At 40.7% G+C, this 22,608-nt stretch overlaps 1 protein-coding gene across 1 annotated transcript in view; it reads left to right on the top strand.

Moving 5' to 3' along the window:
* SLC4A8 (solute carrier family 4 member 8) overlaps nt 1–22,608 on the top strand; it is a gene marked incomplete at both ends in the record, with an annotated part of 108,177 nt that overhangs the window by 76,899 nt on the left and 8,670 nt on the right. The window contains 5 exons of the mRNA XM_080704886.1: nt 3,811–3,879; nt 9,307–9,480; nt 11,549–11,686; nt 19,437–19,528; nt 21,547–21,642. Coding sequence (XP_080561012.1) covers nt 3,811–3,879; nt 9,307–9,480; nt 11,549–11,686; nt 19,437–19,528; nt 21,547–21,642 — 569 coding nt within the window. The remainder of the gene's footprint in view (nt 1–3,810; nt 3,880–9,306; nt 9,481–11,548; nt 11,687–19,436; nt 19,529–21,546; nt 21,643–22,608) is intronic.

Genomic DNA, 22,608 nt, shown 5'->3' with positions numbered 1-22,608 from the left:
TCCATCCCCAGACCTGCAAAAATAAATAAATAAATAAAAAAAAGAAAACAAACAATAATTATAGAATGAAATAAATGATATAAAGGAAGTAGGTTATGTTGTCTGATACTAGGAAGAACTAAGGAGTTCAGTTTTACTTACGGTGGTCAGAGAAGGCCTCTGAGAAGGTGGTATTTATGATAAGATGGAATCAGGCATACCAGGGATGGTGGGAGGTGGCACGGAGGGCGGGGAGAAATGCATTCAAGTTAGGCCATATCGGAGGGGTGAGATGGAAGAGTGGGCAGCGCCAGATCAGGGAGGGCCTTGTAGACACTGTAAGGTTGCCTTTGAGGGCTCTTAGCAGAGGAGGGGCATGATCCAGTTGGCATGTTTAAGCGATCACTCTGGCTGACATGAGCAAGCTTTTAGGGTATGGGAAGAATAGAAACAGAGACCCCTGAGGCTACTCGGGTGGTAGGTGGTGATGGCTTGCATGAGAAGTTGGTAGGAGGGACAGGTTAAGACATGGCTTCTGTAGAACTTACAGGCAGGTCCAAAGGTATTGCTGGTTGCCTGTTTATGGAATAGGATGAGGAAAATAGAAAAATTAGAGATGGCTATTAGGTTTCTGACTGGGCCCTCTGGTGGAGAGGGGTGGCATTTACTAAGATGGCAAAGACTGCCTTTTGACGTCATGAGGGATGGAACTGGGTCAGCGTTCTAGTGAACAGCTGGGGTCCTCTGAGTTCTGGACTACTTTAACATTGGGAGCCAGCCAGGTGTGGTGGCGCACGCTTGTAATCCCAGCATTCGGGAGGCTGAGACGGGAGGATCGCGGTTTGTGGCCAGCCACAGCTACTTAGTGAAGCCCTCTGCAACTCAGTGAGACCCTGTTTCAAAATAAAGAATAAAAGATAGGGCAGGGGGTGTGGCTCTGAGGTAGAATGTCCCTGGGATCCATCCCCAGCACAGGAAAAAAAAAATTGGGAGCCAACAATACATAGGTGGTATTGAAAGGTAAACAGATAGAAGAGATCACTTGGGAGAAGACTGAATACAAAAAAAAAAAAAAAAAAGCCAGAGCTTAGTGGTTGAGCTGAGGAGGAGAAAGCACAGCAGCAGAGTCTCAGGAGCTGCCAGAGGGCAGGAGGAAGAGCAGCGAGCTGTGGTGTCAGGGAAGCGGGTGAGGGGCGTGTCTCCAGGAGGGACTGGGTAGAAGCTGTCTAGAAAGATGAAAGCTAAACCGAGGCTGTTGGATTTAGCAATGTGGCTGCTTAATGTGATCAAACAGGAGTAGATTCAGTGGATTGCATTAGTTGATGCTGCCTTTACGTAATTTAGAAGTAGAAGCAAAAACAGAAGCTGACAAGGATAAAGATTACTTTGTTCTGAAATGAAATGATCATAGGCTGCACATCTCACCGCTGTGTGGCATTTCTTTCTCCTTGGAGATGGGTAGATGGACACACACACACACACACACACACACACACACACACCTCTTTCAAGACTGATTATTCCTTTCAAATCTGTCATCAGTCATCCTCTTAGGGCTTTGGTGCACTTTGACATGGACTAAAATGTTTCTCTTTTACTGACCAGAGACTTGAGGGCAGGAATGGAGACAGCACAGGCAGGGGAACAGTAGGCAGAGGCCTAAACACAGATGGCTGGAAACTGAACGGGAGAGGAAGGAAGTGAAGATAATCTGCAGATGAGGCTCTCGAGTGCAGCAGAACAGCAGAAATGTGGCTAAAAGAGGTGGTTTTTTTTCCTTTTTTGTAAAAAAGTGAGTGATATCTTGAGGATGAGAAAGAAGAAAAGTGTGTGTGTGTGTGTGTGTGTGTGTGTGTGTGTGTGTGTGTGTGTGTGTGTGTCCTGTATCTGGGAAAATGGGGTGAAAAGAAAAGGTGCCTGGCCATATTGCCAGGCTCAAGATGTCCCGGATCCCGCCCTTGCCTTTGCTCTTCCTCTTGTGATGAATCTCTAACCACCCGAGCCTGTCCTACAGTGCTCTTCAGGGGTGAGAACTGAGAGGGATGGTAAGATATTCAGAGTCACCTTCCTGTCCCTTTGCTTTCTGTCCATCTCACTGCCTCTCCTCGTGCCCTGTGTTCACTCTGCCGTCCTCCTCCAGCCCTCCGCTCACTCCCTTGGTCTCTGTGCCATCGTGAGGGCCCATAGGTTACTGCTTCTCCAAAATACAACCACAAGGGCTGATCTTCTCCTAACGGGCTCAGAGGATTATTTTAGGACACCATTCAATAGTGCAAACAAGGTTGCCACCGAGTTGTATTACATAGTCACCATAGACCTGGAACAACATCTCATCCGATGTAGATTTTCCAGTTCTGACAGTAATTATGTTTGGAAATGTTCTTTAGTCCCAAAATAAAAGTGAATTAACTTAGTCTTCATCTATAAAACTTAAATATTTGTCTTTGTCTCTGCCCTACAGAGTTGCTCAGATTATTTAGGTTGATAGACATAATGAGATGGGAAAGTCATAGTTAAGCACTGTGAATACTCAAGTACAATATAATAGCATTAACATTTTCTCCCAAATTATTCCCTCACTAGATACTTTCCCATTCTTGCCCTCAAGTCTCTGGTCAGTAAAAGAGAAACTTTTTTAGTATGTGTCAAAGTATACCAAATTCCTGAGGATATGAGTGCATGCCTGTAATCCCAGGCCTTACTCTGAAGCCTGAGGTAGGAGGATCAAAGTTTGATGTCAGCTCCAACTGCCTAGTGAGACCTGGCCTTAAAACAAAAAATAAAAAGGACTAGGGATGTAGCTCATTTGTAGAGCTCCCCTAGGTTCAATCCCCAGTACCAACAACAAAACAGCTAGGTATAAGCCAGGCGTGGTGGTGCAGGTTTATGTAATCCCAGCATTCAGGAGGCTGAGACCGGAGGATCGCAGTTCGCAGACAGCCTCAGCTCAGTGAGACCCTGTTCAACAATAAAAGGACAAAAAGAAGGCTGGAGTGTAGCTCGGAGGTAGAATGCCCGTGGGTTCCATCCCCAATACCGCAAAACAAACAAACACACACACACACACACAGCTAGGTATGGTGATACATGCCTATAATCTCAGCTACTCAGGAGGTAAGGCAGGAGGATTTTGAGTTCAAGGTCATCCAGGACAATTGAGCATGTTCTTGTTTCAAAATAAAATAGGGGTAGGAGTGTAGCTCAGACGTAAAGTACCCCTGGATTCAATCTCTAGTACTGCAAAAAAAAAAAAAAGCATCAGTTCTTTAAGAGTTATGTGTGTGTGTACATGTCCATCTACCCATCTCCAAGGAGGAGGAAGAGGCGGGATAAGATGTGATCCCATGACTTAACTTACAGGTAATCACTTTATTTTATTTTTTTCATTTCATTTTAGAGAAAAATTATTTTTATCATTGTCATTTCTTTTTTGTTTCTACTTTTAAATTATATAGTGCCGGGCATGGTGGCACATGCTTATAATTCCAGTACTTGGAAGGCTGAGACAGGAATAATTTAGCAGAAGCCTTCTGCAACTTAGTGAAACCCTGTTTCAAGACAAAGAATAAAACAGGGCTGGGGGTGTAGCTCAGAGGTAGAAAGTTTCTGGGTTACATCCCCAGTACAAGAAAGGAAGGAAGAAAGAAAGAAAAAGAAGGAAGGAAGGAAAAGAGGAGGGAGGGGAGGAGAGACACCAGAAAACAATGCAATGTTGATGAGGATATTTTATGACTTGATTTTGTTTTTGAAAATTTTAAGGTTTATAAATGTAGTCTTGAACATGTATGAAACCAGACTTAATGCCTGGTCTTTCTGCCCTTTTGCCTGCAGTTTATTCCGATGCCAGTACTTTATGGAGTTTTCCTCTACATGGGAGTTTCTTCACTACAGGGAATTCAGGTATGGTATTCCTCAGTCAGGACAGTGTCTTCTCACTTTGAATTCACTTGTCCTGACCAGGGAGGGGCAGTTCTCTGAGGGAAGCACAACTAATTCTTGAGAAAGTATTTTGCAGTCTTCTTGGTTGGGCTGTTTTAGTTTAGTTTGGGGCCTAAAATACAGTCATGTATGCATGAGAGTACAGAGAATTCCAGGCCTGGCTTGAAATCATAGTTCCAGCCATTCACTTTTATTAAACAATTACTTGGCATGTATTAAACACTAGGTGCTTTGCCAAATACTGGTAAATGTAGATCTGAAAGGTTAGTCAAAAACCAAAATGGCTTTGACACCTGGACAGCTCAGGGTTTAGTACTAGGCTAAAATGGGAGAGAAGAGAGTTTAACTTTGGGGAGTGGTGGGAATTGCCCCAGGTAAGCAGATTTCACTTCCTGCTACCTTCTGCCTTTTCCCATCTATCAACTCATTCTTAGCCGGGCATGGAGGTACACATCTGTAATCCTGGTACTTGGGAGGCTGAGACTGGATGATCACAGGTTCCATATTAGCCTTAGCAAGACTCTCAGGAACCTAGCAAAACCTTTTTTCAAAACAAAAAATAGCCGGGCGTGGTGGCGCACGCTTGTAATCCCCGCACTTGGGAGGCTGAGACAGGAGGATCGCGCAGGTTCAAAGCCAGCCTCAGCTACTTAGTGAGGCTCTCAGCAACTTAGTGAGACCCTGTTTCCAAACAGAGTATAAAATAGGTCTGGGAGTGTGGCCCAGAGGTAGAAAAGCCCCTGGGTTCCACCCCCAGTACCACTAAAAAAAATAATAATAATAAAAAGAAAGAAAAAAAAGGGAAAAAACACAAAAAATAGAAAGGGTTGGGGATGTAGGTTGGAGGTAGAACGCCCCTGGGTTCAAGCCCCAATATCCAAAACAACAACAAAACCCCTCATTCTTCAGAGTCCTTCCAATAGAGAATCAGGATCATTCATCAAGAAGTTGGAGGCTCCAGATGATGTAGTAACTTAACTTCTCCTTTGGTCACAGATTTTTCTTTTTTTAAATTTATTTTTATTTTTTTATTGGTGCACTGTATTCAAACATCATAATGGGATAAAAAAAAACTTGTGTAGACATACACGCACACATTGCCCAGTTAGCCCCTACCCCACACCATTCCCTCCCCCTCCCTCCTTCCCATGCTTGGCTTAGTGGTTGACATCTAATATTATAGCAATTTATCCAAAATTAACAATGATAATCTCACATAACAGATTCATTTGTCTGATACCAAGCTTTTGATCACTTAGAGATAACATTTTAATATTTCTTTTTGCTTTCTTTCTTATCAGAGGATATTTTTTTCCTTTTTTTTAAGGTGAAACTATCATACAATTTTTTTCCAGAAAAAATCTATCCTAACATGAAATATGAACTCTAAATACCCCAAAAAATCTCAAAAAAGAACAAAGCTAGAAGATGTACATTTTCTAATTTCAAACCTTATAAAGCTACATTAATTGAAACAGTGTAGCACTGCTATAAAGGCAGATATATAAACCAGTGGAAAAAAATAAAAAGCCTAGAAATAAACTCTTCCATATATGGTCAAGTTATTTTTGACAAGGTTTCCAAGAATATTTAGTGAAGGAAATAATTAACTTTTCACTAAATATTGTTGAAAAATAATAATTACATGAAAAGAATAAAGTTGGACCCTTATCTAACACCATATACAAAATTAACTCAAAATAGATAAAAGACCTAAATGTAAATCTTAAGACTATAAACTTTTAGAAGAAAATCTGGGTCATAACACTTCACAACATTGAAATTGGTAGTGATTTCTTGGATATGATTTCAAAGGCACAGGCAACAACAGAATAAACAAACTTCCTAAAAAATAAAAAAAATATTGTACATCCAAAGATAATGTAAACAGAGTTAAAAGTTACTGAAAGAATGGGGTAAAATATTTCCAAATGCTATATCTGAAGGTATATTAATATTCCAAATAGAAATCCTAAAAATTACCAACAATAAAAGCAAACAATACAATTTAGAAATAGGTAAAAGACTAACATAATGAATCTCCACAGATTTTAACCAATAAACACATGAATATATTCTTCTTTGCTTAGTTGTCTGCTGGATAGAAAATCTTGTTTCTCTGGTTCTGGTGTGTATTACCTATTTCTTCTTTGTAGTTAATCCCTTTGAGTATTTTCTCTGGTGCTGGTTTTGTTTTTTGTTTTTTGTTTTTTGTTTTTTGTTTTTTTTTTGTGGTACTAGGGGTGGAACCCAGAGACTTTCTACCTCTGGGCTATACTCCCATACCCTTTTTATATTTTATTTGGAAACAGGGTCTCACTAAGTTGCTGAAAGCCTCACTAAGTAGCTGAAAGCCTCACTAAGTAGCTGAGGCTGGCTTTGAACCCGTGCGGTCCTTCTGTCTCAGCCTCCCAAGCGCGGGGATTACAAGCGTGCGCCACCACGCACAGCATCTAGCACTGGTTTTGAAGACATAAATTCCTTCAGTTTCTGTTTGTCATGGAAGCTTCTTATTTCCCCATCTAATTTGATAGATAGTTGTGCTGGGTAGGAAATTTTTGGCTGGAAGTTGTTTTCTTTCAGAGTTTGGAATATGTTACTCCAAGCCCTTCTGGCTTTCATGATTTGGTTTGGGAAGTCTGGAGTGATTCTAATTGGTTTGCCTCTGAATGTCACTTGGCCTTTTGTTTTTGTTGCTTTTAAGATTCTCTGCTTGGCTTCCACATTGGTCATTTTGACAATTATATGGCATGGGGAACCTCTTCTCTGATTCTGTCTAAAGGGAGTTCTATAAGTTTCCTGGACCTGTGTATCAACCTCTTGCTCTATGTTTGGAAAATTTTCTGCTATTATTTCTTGGAAGATATTATTGATCCCTTTGGTTTCACCTTCTTTTCCCTCCTCTATTCCAATTATTCTTAGGTTAGCTCTCTTAAAATGGGCCCATATTTCTTCAATGTCAGATTCCTGCTGTCTGATTTTTTTTTCTAAGTTATAAATTATGCGTTTGTTTTTGGAGTGATCCTCTTCTAGGAGCGAGATTCTATTCTCCATGTGGTTCTAATTGATTGTTTATACTTTGAATTGAGGCCTTCACCTCAATAATTGCATCCTTTATGTCTTTTAGACTCTCTCTAAATTCTTTTCGAAGGCCCTGTATTATTTCTACAGTTTTATTCCTGATTTGATCTTCTGGAGATCTCTGAATTTCTGTGTTATCAGGTTCTGATAATATGGGGTTGTGGGCATTCATTGCCCTATTGTTGTTCCTCTTTCCCATGATTTCAGAAGTTTGTGCCTTCTCTGGATCACTATGACTTCACTTAGGGTGCTCTGTATCTCGAGTCTGTGGTAATCTCAGCTGCCACTACTCCTTTACTGGGTTGTATCGCAAAATCTCAGACCCAGGAAGTTAATCGAAGCTGCACTAGACCATTGCGGGTGCCGGGCTGGGCATTTTCCCACTGGGAGCTGTGACTAAGGTGTGGTATCTCTGCCACCACTACTCCTTCACTGGGTTGGACTGCAAAATCTCAGATCCAGGGAGATTATCAGTCATTGGGCGTGCAGTACAGGGATTTCTCCTTTAGGGGCCGCAATTTCACTCACGGTTATTGTGCATGTTGATCAGGAGCTGTAGCGGGGTGGGGTGAACTCGCTGTTGCTGCTGGCAATATGGCGCTGCTGCCACGCCCTCAGCTGTGAGGCTAGTGCTGCTGGCAATATGGTGCCGCTGCCATGCCCTTGGCTGTGAGGCTGGCGTATTTCTTTTCTGGTTTTGATCTCTGTTCTGAGTCCCTGGAAGGCGTGATGAGCCTGACCACTGGGAGTTTTAGACATTCTTTGCTCCTGAAGAACTGCTGAATTACACCCGAATGATCCGCAGCTGCTCACTTCAGCTCCTTGTTTACCTTTCCTCTCTGGAGCCTGGTGCTGTGAGGGAAGATGGTGCCAACACGGCCCTGCTGCTGCATTGAGGGCTTGATTTCTGGTCTCTTGTTGTTCTTCTAGTTTTTTTCTCTGTCCCTTGTGTTTACATTTTTTATTTCTCTGCTGATGGCGTTTTTTTGGCTATGAAAAGCGCTAATTTTGTGGCAATAGAGATCGAGTTTTAGCAGGGCTTGTAAACGCTGCTTTTCTCGGTCGCCATCTTCCCGGAAGTCATCCTAAAATTTCTTGTCCAGAGTTTATTTATTTATCTTTTTTGCAGTACTGGGGATGGAACACAGGGGCATTCTACCTCCGAGCTACACCCCCAGCCCTGTTTTTTATTCTTTATTTTGTTTTATTTTGTTTGTTTGTTTTTTGGTGGTACTGGGGGTGGAACCCAGGGGCTTTTCTACCTCCAGGCTATACTCCCAGACCTATTTTACATTTTTATTTGGAAACAGGGTCTCACTAAGTTGCTGAGAGCCTCACTAAGTAGCTGAGGCTGGCTTCGAACCTGTGTGATCCTCCTGTCTCAGCCTCCCAAGCGCAGGGATTATAAGCGTGCGCCACCACGCCCGGCCAAGTATTGTTTATTTATTTATTTTTTTGTCTTTTTTGGTGGTACTGGGGGTGGAACCCAGAGGCTTTATACCTCCAGGCTATACTCCCAGACCTTTTTTATATTTTATTTGGAAACAGAGTCTCACTAAGTTGCTGAAAGCCTCACTAAGTAGCTGAGGCTGGCTTCAAACCCGGGCGACCTCCTGTCTCAGCCTCCCAAGCGCGGGGATTACAGGCGTGCGCCACCATGCCCAGCTTTTATTCTTTATTTTGAAACAGGGTCTCATTGAGTTGTAAAGGGCCTTACTAAGTAGCTTAGGCTGGGTGCAAACTGCGATCCTCCTGTCTCAGCCTCCCAAAAATCTGGTCACAGATTTTTCTTTGTGTAGAATATCTGGTGGTCATTCTTACATACTGAATTCTAATGTGTCCTTGGCAGATTATTCTCTGGGTTTCATTTTCATAATATAAGAATAATCTTATTTTCTTTATTCAGAATGTTAGGAGGTTTCATTTTATGTTTTTACTATAAATAACCAATGAATAGTTCCCAATTCCCAAAGAACAAGTGAGAGATTTGGGTTTGATAGTAAGCAGAAAAATGAAATTGTCTTACTTGTGCGCCACTTTCCCTTAGTAAGAACTAAGGGAGCCTCAGTGTGAGCTAGGGAAAGAAGCTCAGAGCTAGAATGCAGGAGGTGCATTCACATCCTGTCTGCCATTTTCCAGCATTGGCCAAATTCCCTGTTCTCTCTGAGAGTCAGTTTCCATTTCTATCCAGTGGAAATGGTGTTACCTACTTTTCGGAGAAGGTGATATAAGGGACATGAATGGGTCTAATAAGGCTTCTGACTTAGAGAATCCTTCTGAAAATAAATGCCAGTTCTTTCCTTTCAGTTCTTCGATCGTCTGAAGCTCTTTGGGATGCCTGCAAAGCACCAGCCGGACTTCATTTACCTGCGGCACGTGCCGCTGCGCAAAGTGCACCTCTTCACCCTCATCCAGCTGACCTGCCTCGTCCTGCTCTGGGTCATCAAGGCGTCCCCGGCTGCCATTGTTTTCCCAATGATGGTGAGTTTTTAAAAATATTGTTACTTTTTTTTAAGTTATGATAAAATACATACAACATTAAAAAAAAATCCCTATTTTAACCTTTTTCTTTTTTTTGTGGTACTGGGGATGGAACCCAGGGGCATTCTACCTCCAAGCTACATGTCCAGCCCTATTTTTTATTCTTTATTTTGAAACAAGGTCTCACTGAGTTACAAAAGGCCTCAAGTAGCTGAGACTGTCTGTGAACCACGGTCCTCCTGTCTCAGCCTCCCGAATGCTGGGATTACAAGTGTGTACCACCACACCCAGCTCATTTTTAAGTGCATAGTTCAGTGACATTCTACATTCGGTGTTGTAGAATCATCACTGCTCTCCATCTCCAGAACCTTTCACCCTGCAAAACTCAGTCTCATTAAGCCGCAACTCCCCATTCTCCTCTGCGTGACACCCCTGGAAGCTACAGTTCTACTTTCTATCTCCATGCATTTTTAAAATCTAGGAACCTTATGTAAGTGGAGCTCTCATATAATATTTGGAGAGAGAGAGAGAGAGAGAGAGAGAGAGAGAGAGAGAGAGAGAGAGAGAGAGAGAGACTTATTTCACTTGGCATAATATCTTCAAGGTGCATCGAATGTTGTATGTTTCAGAATTTCCTTCCTTTTTAAGGCTGAATAATATTCCTTTATATATGTATATAGGCTACGTTTTGTTTTTCCAAGTGGGTATTGGGTTGCTTCCACATTTTGGCTGGTGTGACGAATGCTGCTCTGAATAATGCATGGGTGTATAAACAGCTATTTGTGTTCCTTATTTCAGTTCTTTGGAGAATATAGCTAAGAGTATGGTCATTCTATTTTTAATTTTTTTCTCTAATCCCTTAGATCCACACCCTCTGGTGGGCTTCTTGGTTTTGTCAGAACACATGCAGGACTCTTCATTTATGTGTTATGTTCAGGGATTGTTTAGTTAAAAAAAAACCAGCAAATCCCTGAAAACTACTGGAAGGGATCCTATAATTTTGGATTTATTCAGAAACTAGTCATCAATATCAGAGAGAAACATGGTTGAACTTAAGAAGCCTGATTTGCCTCATTCCTTGTCCAGCCAAGAGATGTAGCTGATTAATGCCGATGGAGCCAGGCAGGTCCTTCTTTGTCTAATATGGCTCTCATGGAATGAAAGTGGAGCAACATTGAGATACTGTGGATCTGCCTCTATTGGGGAAATCCGTTGCCAGATTTTAGCCAAGTCACAATCTCTCTCTGGGCCTCAGTGTCCTTGCCAGTAAAGTAATTATTAAGCTAAGCCAGAAAGCAGAGACAAAACCACTACATATGCATGATGCGGGCATAAAACAATGATTTTTCTTTTTGCAGGGGTGGGATGGGGGGATGGATGTAGATGGATCAGAGGAAACAAAGACTGCCCACACAGTCCCATCACTCCACACCCAGGCAGGCGGGGCAGGGTGTGGCTGGCCGGCCATGGCTGCACTTTTGTGGGGGCTGTCCACTCCCATGCTGCCCTGTCGTCCTTCCTGCTTGGCCAAGCCAGGGCCAGGCAGCGGTTAGGACCATCTGCAGATGACACTTTTCTCTTTCCTTTGGGGGAATTCAATTAGTAGTTGAATTCAAGTTGTAATTTGTCAGGTTGTTATAAGGATGGTTAAAATACTCTATGTAGCCGGGCGTGGTGGCACAGGCTTGTCATCCCCGCGCTTGGGAGGCGGAGACAGGAGGATCGCGCTGGTTCGGAGCCAGCCACGCTGGCTTAAGAGACCCTGTTTCCAAATAAAAAGTTAAAAAATAGGTCTGGGAGTGTAGCCCATGGGAATGTATCCCAGAGGTAGAAGGGCTTCCAGGAACCCCAGTACCACCAAAAACAAAAAAAACACACAAAAAAAACTCTATGTAAAACACCTCAGTACCTGGCACAAAGAGGGTACTCAATAAATGGCAACTCATATGATTATTATGAGTTTGATTTTGCTTGAAATATCCTTATCTGTTGGGAAAATAAGACTGCTTTTCATTTCAGAAAAGAAATTAGTCCTATTAACTCACTCTATTTCTTTATTTTCCCTCAGGTTTTGGCCTTGGTCTTTGTCAGGAAAGTCATGGATTTCTGTTTCTCTAAGAGAGAATTGAGCTGGTTAGATGATCTCATGCCTGAAAGCAAAAAGAAGAAGTTGGACGATGCCAAAAAGAAGGCCAAGGAGGAAGAGGTTGTAGCTCTTGTATCAACTGTACATTTTGCAGAACGTAGGAAGGGCCACACGAAGAGTCAGCTTGTCTGAGATCCCCAGAAAGATCACCCCAACATGATCTTGGCTGAGAACGGATTAAGAATTCTTACTCCTGTCTGCCCTTCCTTTTTGGATTTAATAGCCACTATTTTTTCTCTATGTTTTGCAAATCTACTCATAAGGCACATACCTAGAATATGAACATAGAATCTGTTTTTATTATCAGATCTGATGGCTCATGGTCTTTCAAAAGGTCTAATTGACAAGTATATGAAACTTTTTATTTTCTGAAAGTATTTGTTACATCCCTAATCATAGCTGACATGGTTGACACCCTGCAAAGATAACTTACATGGCACTTCTGTCCTTCATGTCCCTCCTCACTTGGCACCTCACCATCTACACAGTGGACTCAGCAGAGGGTGTAGAAAACCAAAAATACCTGGCAAAGAAATGAGTGCATTAGGAAGTGGTTCCAAATACAGATCGTGCCCCACACAGTATTCTTTGAAATAATTTTTAAATACATTTTTCTAATATCTTAATTTTTTTTGTGTGTGGTACTGGGGTTCCTGGAAGCCCTTCTACCTCCAGGCTACACTCCCAGACCTATTTTTACATTTTTATTTGGAAACAGGGTCTCCTAAGCCAGTGCGCGGCTGGCTTCGAACATGCGCGATCCTGCTGTCTCTGCCTCCCAAGCGCGGGGATTACAAGCGTGCGCCACCACGCCCGGCGTAATATCTTAAATTTTTTTTTTTTTTATTGGTGCACTGTATTCATACATCATAGAAGGATACATACTTTTGTAGACATACATGCACACTTTTCCCAGTCAGCCCCCACCCAATCCCCACCCCATTCTCTCCCTATCCCTCCCTCCCATGCTTGGCTTAGTAGTTGACATCTAGTATTATGGCAATTTATCTAAAATTAAAAATGATAATCTCACATAACAGTTTCATTTGTCTGATACAAGCTTTTGATGACTTAAAGATAACATTTCAATATTTCTTTTTGCTTTCTTTCTTACCAGAGAATATTTTTTTTCTATTTTTTAGGTGAAACTATCATATATTTATATATTTATTTTTCAGAAAAAAATCTATCCTAATATGGAATATGGACTCTAGGTACCCAAAACGATCTTGAAAAAGAACAAAGCTAGAAGATATATATTTTCTGATTTCAAACCATATAAAGCTACAATAATTGAAACAGTGTAGTACTATTCTAAAGGCAGATATATAAACCATTGGAGTTAAATAAAAGCCTAGAGCTAAATTTTTCCCTATATTGTCAAGTTATTTTTGACAAGGTTTCCACGAACATTTGGTGGTGGAAATATTAATCTTTTAACTAAATATTGTTAAAAATAATAATTACATGGAAAAGAATAAAATTGGACCCTTACCTAATCCCATATACAAATATTAACTCAAAATAGATAAAAGACCTAAATATAAATCTTAAGACTATAAACTTTTAGGAGAAAATCTGGGTCATTAAACCTCACAACATTGAAATTGGCAGTGATTTCTTGGTTATGATTTCAATGGCACAGGCAACAGAAGAGTATACAAACTCCCTAAAAAATAAAAAAACATATTGTATATCCAAAGACAATGTAAACAGAGTTAACACTTACTAATAGAATGGGATAAAATATTTCCAGTTGCTATATCTGTAGGTATATTAATATTCCAACTAGAAATCCTAAAAATTAACAACAATAAAGGCAAACAATACCCTTTAGAGATAGGTAAATAACATAAATAATGAATCTCCACAGATAACCAATCTTAGTTGTCTGTTGGATGGAAACTCTTGTTTCTCTGGTTCTGGTGAGTGTTACCTATTTCTTCTTTGTAGTTAATCTCTTTGAGTATTTTCTCTAGTGCTGGTTTTGAAGACATAAATTCCTTCAGTTTCTGTTTGTCATGGAAGCTTCTTATTTCTCCATCTAATTTGATAGAAAGTTTTGCTGGGTAGGAAATTTTTTGCTGCAAGTTGTTTTCTTTCAGAGTTTGGAATATGTTACTCCAAGCCCTTCTGGCTCTCATAACTTGGTTTGGGAAGTCTGGAGTGATTCTAATTGGTTTGCCTCTGAATGTCACTTGGCCCTTTGCTTTTGTTGCCTTTAAGATTCTCTGCTTGGCTTCCACATTGGTCGTTTTGACAATTATGTGGCGTGGGGATCCTCTTCTCCGATCCTGTCTAAAGGGAGTTCTATAAGTTTCCTGGACCTGTGTATCGACCTCTTGCTCTATGTCAGGAAAATTTTCTGCTATTACTTCCTTGAAGAGATTGTTGATCCTTTTGGTTTCACTTTCTTTTCCCTCCTCTATTCCAATTATTCTTAGGTTAGCTCTCTTAAAATGGGCCCATATTTCTTCAATGTCAGATTCCTGCTGTCGGATATTTTTTTCTAGATTAGAAACTATGCGTTCATTTTTGGAATGATCATCTTCTAAGAGCGAGATTCTGTTCTCCATGTGTTCTAATCGGTTGTTTGTGCTTTGAATTGAGGCCTTTACTTCATTAATTGCATCCTTTATCTCTTTTTGGCTCTCTCTGAGTTCTTTTCGAAGCACCTCTATTATTTCTACAGTTATTTTCCTGATTTGATCTTCTAGAAATCTCTGATTTTCTGTTTTATCGGATTCTGATGTTGTGGGGTTGTGAGCATTCATTGCTCCAGTATTATTCCTCTTTCCCATGATTTCGGAAGTTTGTGCCTTCTCTGGGTTCTTCCCTTGGGCCACTATGACTTCACTAAGGTGCTCTGGATCTCGAGTCAGTAGTATCTCAGACCCCACTACTCCTTTACTGGGTTGTATCACAGAGTCTCCGACCCAGAGAGTCGATAGAGGCTGCTTTAGACTGTGGGGGGGTGCCAGGTTGCATGTTCTCCTATGGTGTGATATCTCTGCCACCGCCCCTCCCCCACTGGGTCAAGTCCCGGGGAGTACAGTACTGGGATTTCTCCTCTGTGGCCCGCAGTTTGACTCACTGTTCTTGAGTACGCAGATGGAGCTGTATTGGCCTCACTGAATTCGGTGCTGCTGCCGCTGGTGGCAATATGGCGCCGCTGCTACGCCCTCGGCTGTGGGGCTGGCATTTTTCTCTTGGTTTTGATTTCCACTCTGAATCCCTGCAGCGTGTGCTGAGCTCGGCCACTGGGAGCTTTAGATGCTCTCTGCACGGAGAAATCCCGCCTGGCTGTTCCGCAGTGGCTCACCTCGGCTGGCTGTAGCCATCCCGTGAATTCGCTGGTGCCGCCGGCAGTATGGCGCTGCTGCTGCCGCGTCTGCCGCGTTCTCGGGCGTGAGGCCGGTGTATCTCCTCTGTGGCTCTGTTCTCAGTCCACTTTCTCTCTGGAGCCTGGTGATTTTTTGTTTCACTGGTGATGGTGTTTTCTGGCTATGAAAGGCGCTGATTTTGTGGTAATGGAGATTTGTTGTTAGCGGGGCTCTTAAGCCCCGCTTTTCTCGGTCGCCATCTTCCCGGAAGTCCTCAATATCTTAAATTTTTAAAACTTCGCTTTATTACATAAGGTTTACCAACTTTAAATATAAACACAATGAAGAAAACTTAAAAGGAATATTGATAGAATTCACTAGATAAAATAGGAAGCTTTCTGGTCTCCAAGACTCTATAAACAAAATTTTAAAATAACAGAAGCCAGGCATTGTGGTACACGCTTGTAATGCCAGGACTTGGGAGGCTGAGACAGGAGGATATCAGGCTTGAGGACAGTCTCAGCAAAGACCCAGAGGCTCATCAACCTACTGAAACCATGTTTCCAAATAAAAATAAAAACCAGGCTGCGTGTGTAGCTCAGAGGTAGAATGCCCTTGGGTTCAATCCCCAGTGCCACAAAAATAAAGTAACAGATAAGTTAAAACAGGAGTTATTATTATTCAAATAAGCTTTCAACCTAATATGAAATAAGCACTGAAGATAGATAATTTACAAAAGAAGAAATAGAAGCTGGGCACAGTGTTGCACGCCTGTAATCCCAATGCTTGAGAGCCTGAGACAAGAGGATAAAAGGTTTAAGGCTAGTGTGCAGAATTCAGTGAAATCTTCTTTCAAAATTTTTTTAATTAAAAGGAGCTGCTGAATACTCGGTGTGGCAGCGCACCCTGGTAATCCCCACACTTGGGAAGTGGAGACAGGAGGATTGTGCTGGTTCGAAGCCAGCCTCACTGGTTTAAGAGATCCTGTTTCCACATAAAAATATATATAAAAAAAAATAGGTCTGGGACTGTAGCCCGGAGGTAGAAGGATTTCCAGGAACCCCAGTACCATAAATAAATAAATAAATAAATAAATAAATAAATAAATAAATAAATAAAGCTGCTGAGGGAGGGGGTATCTCGGTGATAGAATAACTCTACGTTCAAACCCTAATATTGAAAAGAAGAAAGAGCTGGACATGTTGGTGCATGCTTATAATCTCAGTACTTGGGAGACTGAGACAGGAAGATGGCAGGTTTGTGGCCAGTCTCAGCTACTTAGTGAGACCCTGTTTCAAAAAAAGATAAGGTTGGGGTTGTAGCTTGGAGTAGAATGCCCCTGAGTTCCCCCAGTAACACACAGAAAGAAGGAAAGAAAGAAAGAAAGAAAGAAAGAAAGAAAGAAAGAAAGAAAGAAGCCTTTTGGCCCAGCAACTCTTAATTTTAAAATTTATACTAAATATATGTAAGCAATGTAGACAAAAGATTTAATTATGATTATATAAAACAAGTACAAGAAGGAAAATCAAACATGTTACAATTGAATATTGTCCAACAGTTAAAATTCAGATTTTAAGGACTACTTAAGCCAGGAACATTGGCATATACCTGTAATCCTGGTTATTTGGAAGCTGTGGCAGCAGAATCAGAAGTTCAAGACCAGCCTGAACAACTTAATGAGACCCTGTCTCAAAATAAAAAGGGCTGGAGATATAGCTCAGTGGTAGAGTGCTCCGGTTCAATCTCCAGTACCATAAAAAAAAAAAAATACTTAAGCCAGGTGTGGTGGTGCACACTTGTAATCCCAGTACTTGGAAGGCTGAGACAGGAAGATCGCAGGTTCAAAGCCAGCCTGAGCTACTTAGCGAGACCCTCCACAATTTAGTGAGAACCTGTTTCAAAATAACAAAAAAAATAAAAAATAGGGAAGGGGGTATAGCTCAGAGGTAAAATGAGCCTGGGTTCAATTCCCAGTATCAAAAAAAAAAAAAAACCTTCATAATATGTGGGCATGTTTGATACTGTTTTGTGAAAAAGGGAATATAAAATGAAACATAATCTCAATTTTACTAAAATTTGCACATATATATTTATATTTAAGATGTATGAGAAGAAAATAGCCCAAAATAAAATGTTTATTGTGAGTCTGTATATCTGAGTGGTAAGAGTATAAGTTTAAAAAATTTTTACTTCCAGCCAGGCGTAGTGGTGCACTCTCGTAATCCCAGTATCGAGAAGCTGAGACAGGAGGATCGTGCAGCTACTTAGTGAGGCTCTCAGCAACCTAGTGAGACCCTGTTTCCAAATACATATATTTGGAAAATATATATAGTATAATATATATAACATATATAAATATAAAAACATAAATTTTTATATTTTTTAAATTCTAGAAATAATTTTTATTAATTTTTATTAAAAATTATTTCCTTCCTTCTTTCCTAAAACACTTACTGAATGCTTTTTTTTTCCTTTTTTTTTTTTCTGCAGTACTGGGGATGGAACCCAGGGGTATTCTACTTCCGAGCTACACCTCAGCCCTATTTTTTATTCTTTATTTTGGAAACAAGGTCTCACTGAGTTGCAGAGGCCTCACTAGTAGCCGAGGCTGGCCAAGCCACGTCCAGCTCCGAATGCTTATTTTGTTCTTACTTTCTAAACCCATTGGTACACAAGGTAGAGAGTCTTTGACCTCATGGAGACATACTGATTGGGAGACATGACTTGTTTACTTGTCATTATGTTACAGTTTTACATATATACATACAATTATATCTGTGTAATTATACATAATCTCACATGTAGGTGTAAAGTGATAGGTAGTGATATGTTTTAAGAAGAAAGTAAGCGGGGAGAGATTAGAGTGGTCAGAGCAGAGGCCTGACTAGCTGAGTGGCAGCGTGGACATGCAAAGGGACCAGAGAATGCCAAGGCCCCGAATGGTAGTGGGCTAGAAGATTCAGGACCACAGAGAACGCCACTGAGGCTGAAAGGGAAGAGCTTTTAACATCTTTATACAATTTTTTTCTGAATTATTTCCTTTAAGTTAGTGGCATTATTTTTATTACTATTAAATTTTGTAATATTGGAGAGTAAACCCAGCCATTTTTCTATTTTTAATTTTGAGACAGGATCTTGCTAAGTTTCCCAGGCTGGATTTCATCCTCCTGCCTCAGTATCCTTTCCCCCTTTCCCCAGTAGCTGAGAATATAGGCATGTGCCACCATACTCGGCTAAATTAGTGGCATTGTTATTATTATTATTATTATTTTGCAGTACCAGAGATGAAACCCAGGGTCATTCTACCTCTGAGCTACATCCTCAGACCTTTATTTTTATTCTTTATTCTTTATTTTGAAACAGGGTCTCACTAAGTTGAGGAGTGCCTCGTTAAGTAGCTGAAAACCTTTGATCCTTCCTGTCTCAGCCTTCCAAGTCCTGGGATTACAAACATGTGGCACCACTCCTGGCTTAGTGGCATTATTTATTTTTATTTTTATTTTTATTTATTTATTTTTGGTGGTACTAGGGTTTCTGGAAACCCTTCTATCTCCGGGCTATACTCCCAGACCTATTTTTTTTAATGTATTTTTTTAAATTGGGAAACAGGGTCTCTTAAGTCAGTAAGGCTGGCTTCAAACCTGCACGATCCTCCTGTGTCTGCCTCCCAAGTGTAGGGATTACAAGCGTGCACCACCATGCCCGGCCTTAGTGGCATTATTTTTAAGAAAACAATTTTTTATGGAGCTATACAAAAGTAGAAAGAAAAACCAGTATATTTCCTTGATTGTATTATCATTTATAGCAACACATTTACTTGACTCAGGATCTAAAGAAAATTGAGATCTAAAGAAGGCCCATCTATTGCAATTGGGTGATATCTTTCTTAAATATCCAATTTTTTTTCTTTTTGTTAAAGAAATTGGGTCTTTAGCCGGGTGTGGTGGCGCACGCTTGTAATCCCCGCGCTTAGGAGGCGGAGACAGGAGGATCGCGCTGGTTCGGAGCCAGCCGCGCTGGTGTAAGAAACCCTGTTTCCAAATACAAAATATAAAATAGGTCTGGGAGTGTAGCCCGGAGGTAGAAGGGCTTTCAGGAACCCCAGTACCGCCAAAAAAAGAAAAAAGAAAAAAGAAATTGGGTCTTTGACTTACAATATTTTCCACCATGTGGGTTTTGCAAAATGTATGGGTGTCATTTAACAAGTTCTTCTGTCTCCTGTATTTCCAGTAAATTGGTCATTGAATCTAGAGTCTTACTCAGATTCAGGTTTTATTTTTATCTCAATACTATTTTATATGTACAAATATCAGGTTGTCTTTTATTTTGTGATGAATCAAACCTACAAAAGACCCTAATTATACCCTTATAATGAATCTCAGAGACAATGAGGTAGAAATTGTGGTGGTAGAAGAATGAATGGGTTGGTTATGACTCATGATCTTATTTGGTCCAAGATATAATAATGATGTCTCCTTTTCTTCCAGGAGGCTGAGAAAATGTTAGAAATTGGGGGAGACAAGTTCTCCCTAGAAAGCAGGAAGTTACTAAGTAGTCCTGGAAAGAATAACAGTTTCAGGTAATGTTCCCCAGAAACCAAGACGTTTACTGTTTGGGTTATTCTTTAAAGGTTTTGGCTTTGTGGTGGGGTGTTGTCACAGACATATCTGCTGATTTAAAGAGCCACACGTCCAGCCTCCCAGTTCTACTCTGTGAAATACCTTTTCCAAAATATTTTCTTGTGGGCTGAATGCCTGTTCTGTCCCCAGCACTCTGCCAGGTGTTGGGAGTCACAAGAAGAGAGGTAGGGACCAATATCCTGAATGCCCTCCTCTATGCCAGGACTTTTTTTTTTTTTTTTTTTGCAATACTGGGAATGGAACCCAGGGGCATTTTACCTCTGAGCTATATGCCCAGCTCTGTTTTTATTCTTTATTTTGAAACAGGGTCTCACTGAGTTGCAAAGGGCCTCACTAAGTAGCTGAGGCTGGTCATGAACCACAATCCTCCTGTCTCAGCCTCCCAAGTACAGAGATTACAAGCATGTGCCACCACGCTTACCCACACAACTTTTTTTTTTTATGCTGGAGGATTAAACCCAGGGGCATTCTATCTCTGAGCTATACCCCCCAACCCTATTTATTTATTTTGAAACAGGGTCTCACTAAGTTGAGGGGCCTCACTAAGTAGCTGAGGCTGTCCACAAACCACAATCCTCCTGTCTCAGCCTCCCAAATGCTGGGATTACAAACGTGCTCCCCCATGCCCAGCTCAGTACTGTATTCTTCATCAGTCTTTACAACTATTTTCTGAGATACGTCCCACTATCCATCTTATACAAGTGTGAACACAGGCTTAGAGGAGTTTAGGACATTTGTCATGGTTATGATGCTACTAGAAAGATTAATATTCAAACATGGTCTATTTCCCAAATCACTGCACCTTCTGCCTTCTTTGCAACCTTCCAAACATGAATGGGATGTGATCTTCATTTCTAGAGAGTTCTCAATCTGGTGGACATGAAATTTCTATACTTAGCCTGCTTTTGGGGATAAGTAGAGACGCCCATTTCAAGGGAGCAAAGGGGGAAATGAGCAGGGATCACAAAAATGCTTCTGCCGGTGATTTTAGCCCTTTTGCTACCAAATCTATTGATTACCAACTTCTAAGAAGCTAAATTAGTCCATGTGTGGTTTTCCTCCTGGAATCTTGTTTTTGCTTTGAAAGAGGTACATGTAGGTCAAAGGAGCCTAGAGGTCATGAGAGGCAAGGAAGGAAGAAAGCAGGGCATCTGGGTAATATCTAGGTCCTGGGTAATCAACTGCTGAATCACTGGATAGGTTGGTTGTGGTTTATACCATGGGGTAAATTAGGAAAGTCTTTGGTCCCTAATAAGCTTTCTATAAGTTGTTATGGAAGGAGCCATAGACTGAATTCTTTGACAGCAAAGTAGGAGCAATATTCTTTCTCTAGTGGGATGCTGTTTCTGCTCTTGGCATTTTAGGAGACCCTAGGCTCTATAGAAGGCCTTAGGGTGCTCTAGGGCTCCAGGGCACCAAAGACTGGGTGTAGGGTTTTGATTCTCTACTTATTGTTGTTTGACCTTGGTTGGGTGCTTAGCCCTGTGGTCTTTGGTTTTGGCACCTTCAAAATGAAGATGTCATTAATCTCTTACTATAGTGGTTAAGGCAATAAAATGTGAAAGTAAGCTACAAACAGGGAAGCTTTAGCTATATAAATGAGAAAATGAGAAGAGTGAAGGCTGCTGGCACACGGCAGGTGCTGCGGAAGTGGCAGCTCCTGAATCTGTGCCATATTCAGCATCTCAGCATCCTTTTAGAGGGCCAGCCCCACCTGGAACGCCAGCCCAGCCTGCAGCGCCACCTCACAGACCCTCAGTGGCTGCAGGAAGAATGACCAGACTCCATTTGGTTGCTGGAGCTCCTGAGAACTGTTAGTTGGTCTACCCCAGACCCAGATTTTCCCTTTTTGGAGGGGTGGTAGTTATATAGATCATAATAAATATAATATATAGATAGATAGATAAATTACTTATAGTTTGATGTTTACTGTCCTAGTTTTGATTATTGGTTTCAGATGTGACCCTTCTGAGATTAATATATCTGATGAAATGCCTAAAACCACAGTCTGGAAAGCTCTTAGTATGAATTCTGGGAATACAAAGGAAAAAAGGTAAAGAAAGCTATAATTTTTGGGTTTTATTTATTTTTGGCTTTTTGAAAATGGTAATAATGTTGCAGATCAAATATATTTTACTTGTAATATTAAATTTGTCTAATAAGTAGCACTCCCAGGACTATTGCTGACCCAATAAGAATATCTATCAACTTAAGAAAGTGTTGATGTTTTCTAAATATTTGAGGAGACAGGCTGTTTTGAGCTGACCATTTATATAGGTCCAAAGTCATGATGGAATTATTTTGGAATGTAAATTTGCTGAATCTCTTTAGTCCCCCTAATCCTCTTCCTGGTTCTCATTTTGAAATCTAAAGGGCCTTTCTCTAACTGCAATCACACAAGCTGGAAAATTGCTACAAGTCTGTATCAATATTGTTAACACAAATAGTATTGGCAGTATTGACATAGACTTCAACCTATTTAACTTGTTTCAGAATGAAAAATCTTGCCAAGCACAGATTTTAAAAATTTAAATTGTAACTGTTTCCTTATTTTGCAAACTAAATTCTTTTACCATTTGATAATAGCATAGATAAGTTTTAATCAGGCTAATAAAGAAAATTAAAGGACTTGAGGCATCTTTGCACTTACTGAGGTAGGACATGTATTCAAATTACTTGAATAATTGAGTCCAAACATCATGTAAGTTTAAGCAGTCAGATAACTGAAAGCAAAATCTAAGGCCTCATCAAAAATGACTTTTCTAGATAGATTTTGTTAAAACTGAGAAACCTAGTCCTATTCTTAATTCCATGTATAATTTGGCAGTTTACTCAGGAATGAAATGGGTATAATAATAGGTTGCTCTGAGGAGAAACTGAAGTACTTTGAAAAGTCACAGCCACCAGTGGGTGGGGTGATGGATTATTTCTTCCTCAAATGGGTTAAAATAAATCTGTGCTGAATGTGAGTGAAATATAGAATCTTGTTTCCTTCAGAGGAAAATCCAGGCAGCTGTCG

The sequence above is a fragment of the Muscardinus avellanarius genome, assembly GCF_963383645.1.
Source record: "Muscardinus avellanarius genome assembly, chromosome: 11".
NCBI lineage: Eukaryota > Metazoa > Chordata > Mammalia > Rodentia > Gliridae > Muscardinus > Muscardinus avellanarius.
This window is presented reverse-complemented; position numbering and strand designations above follow the sequence as displayed.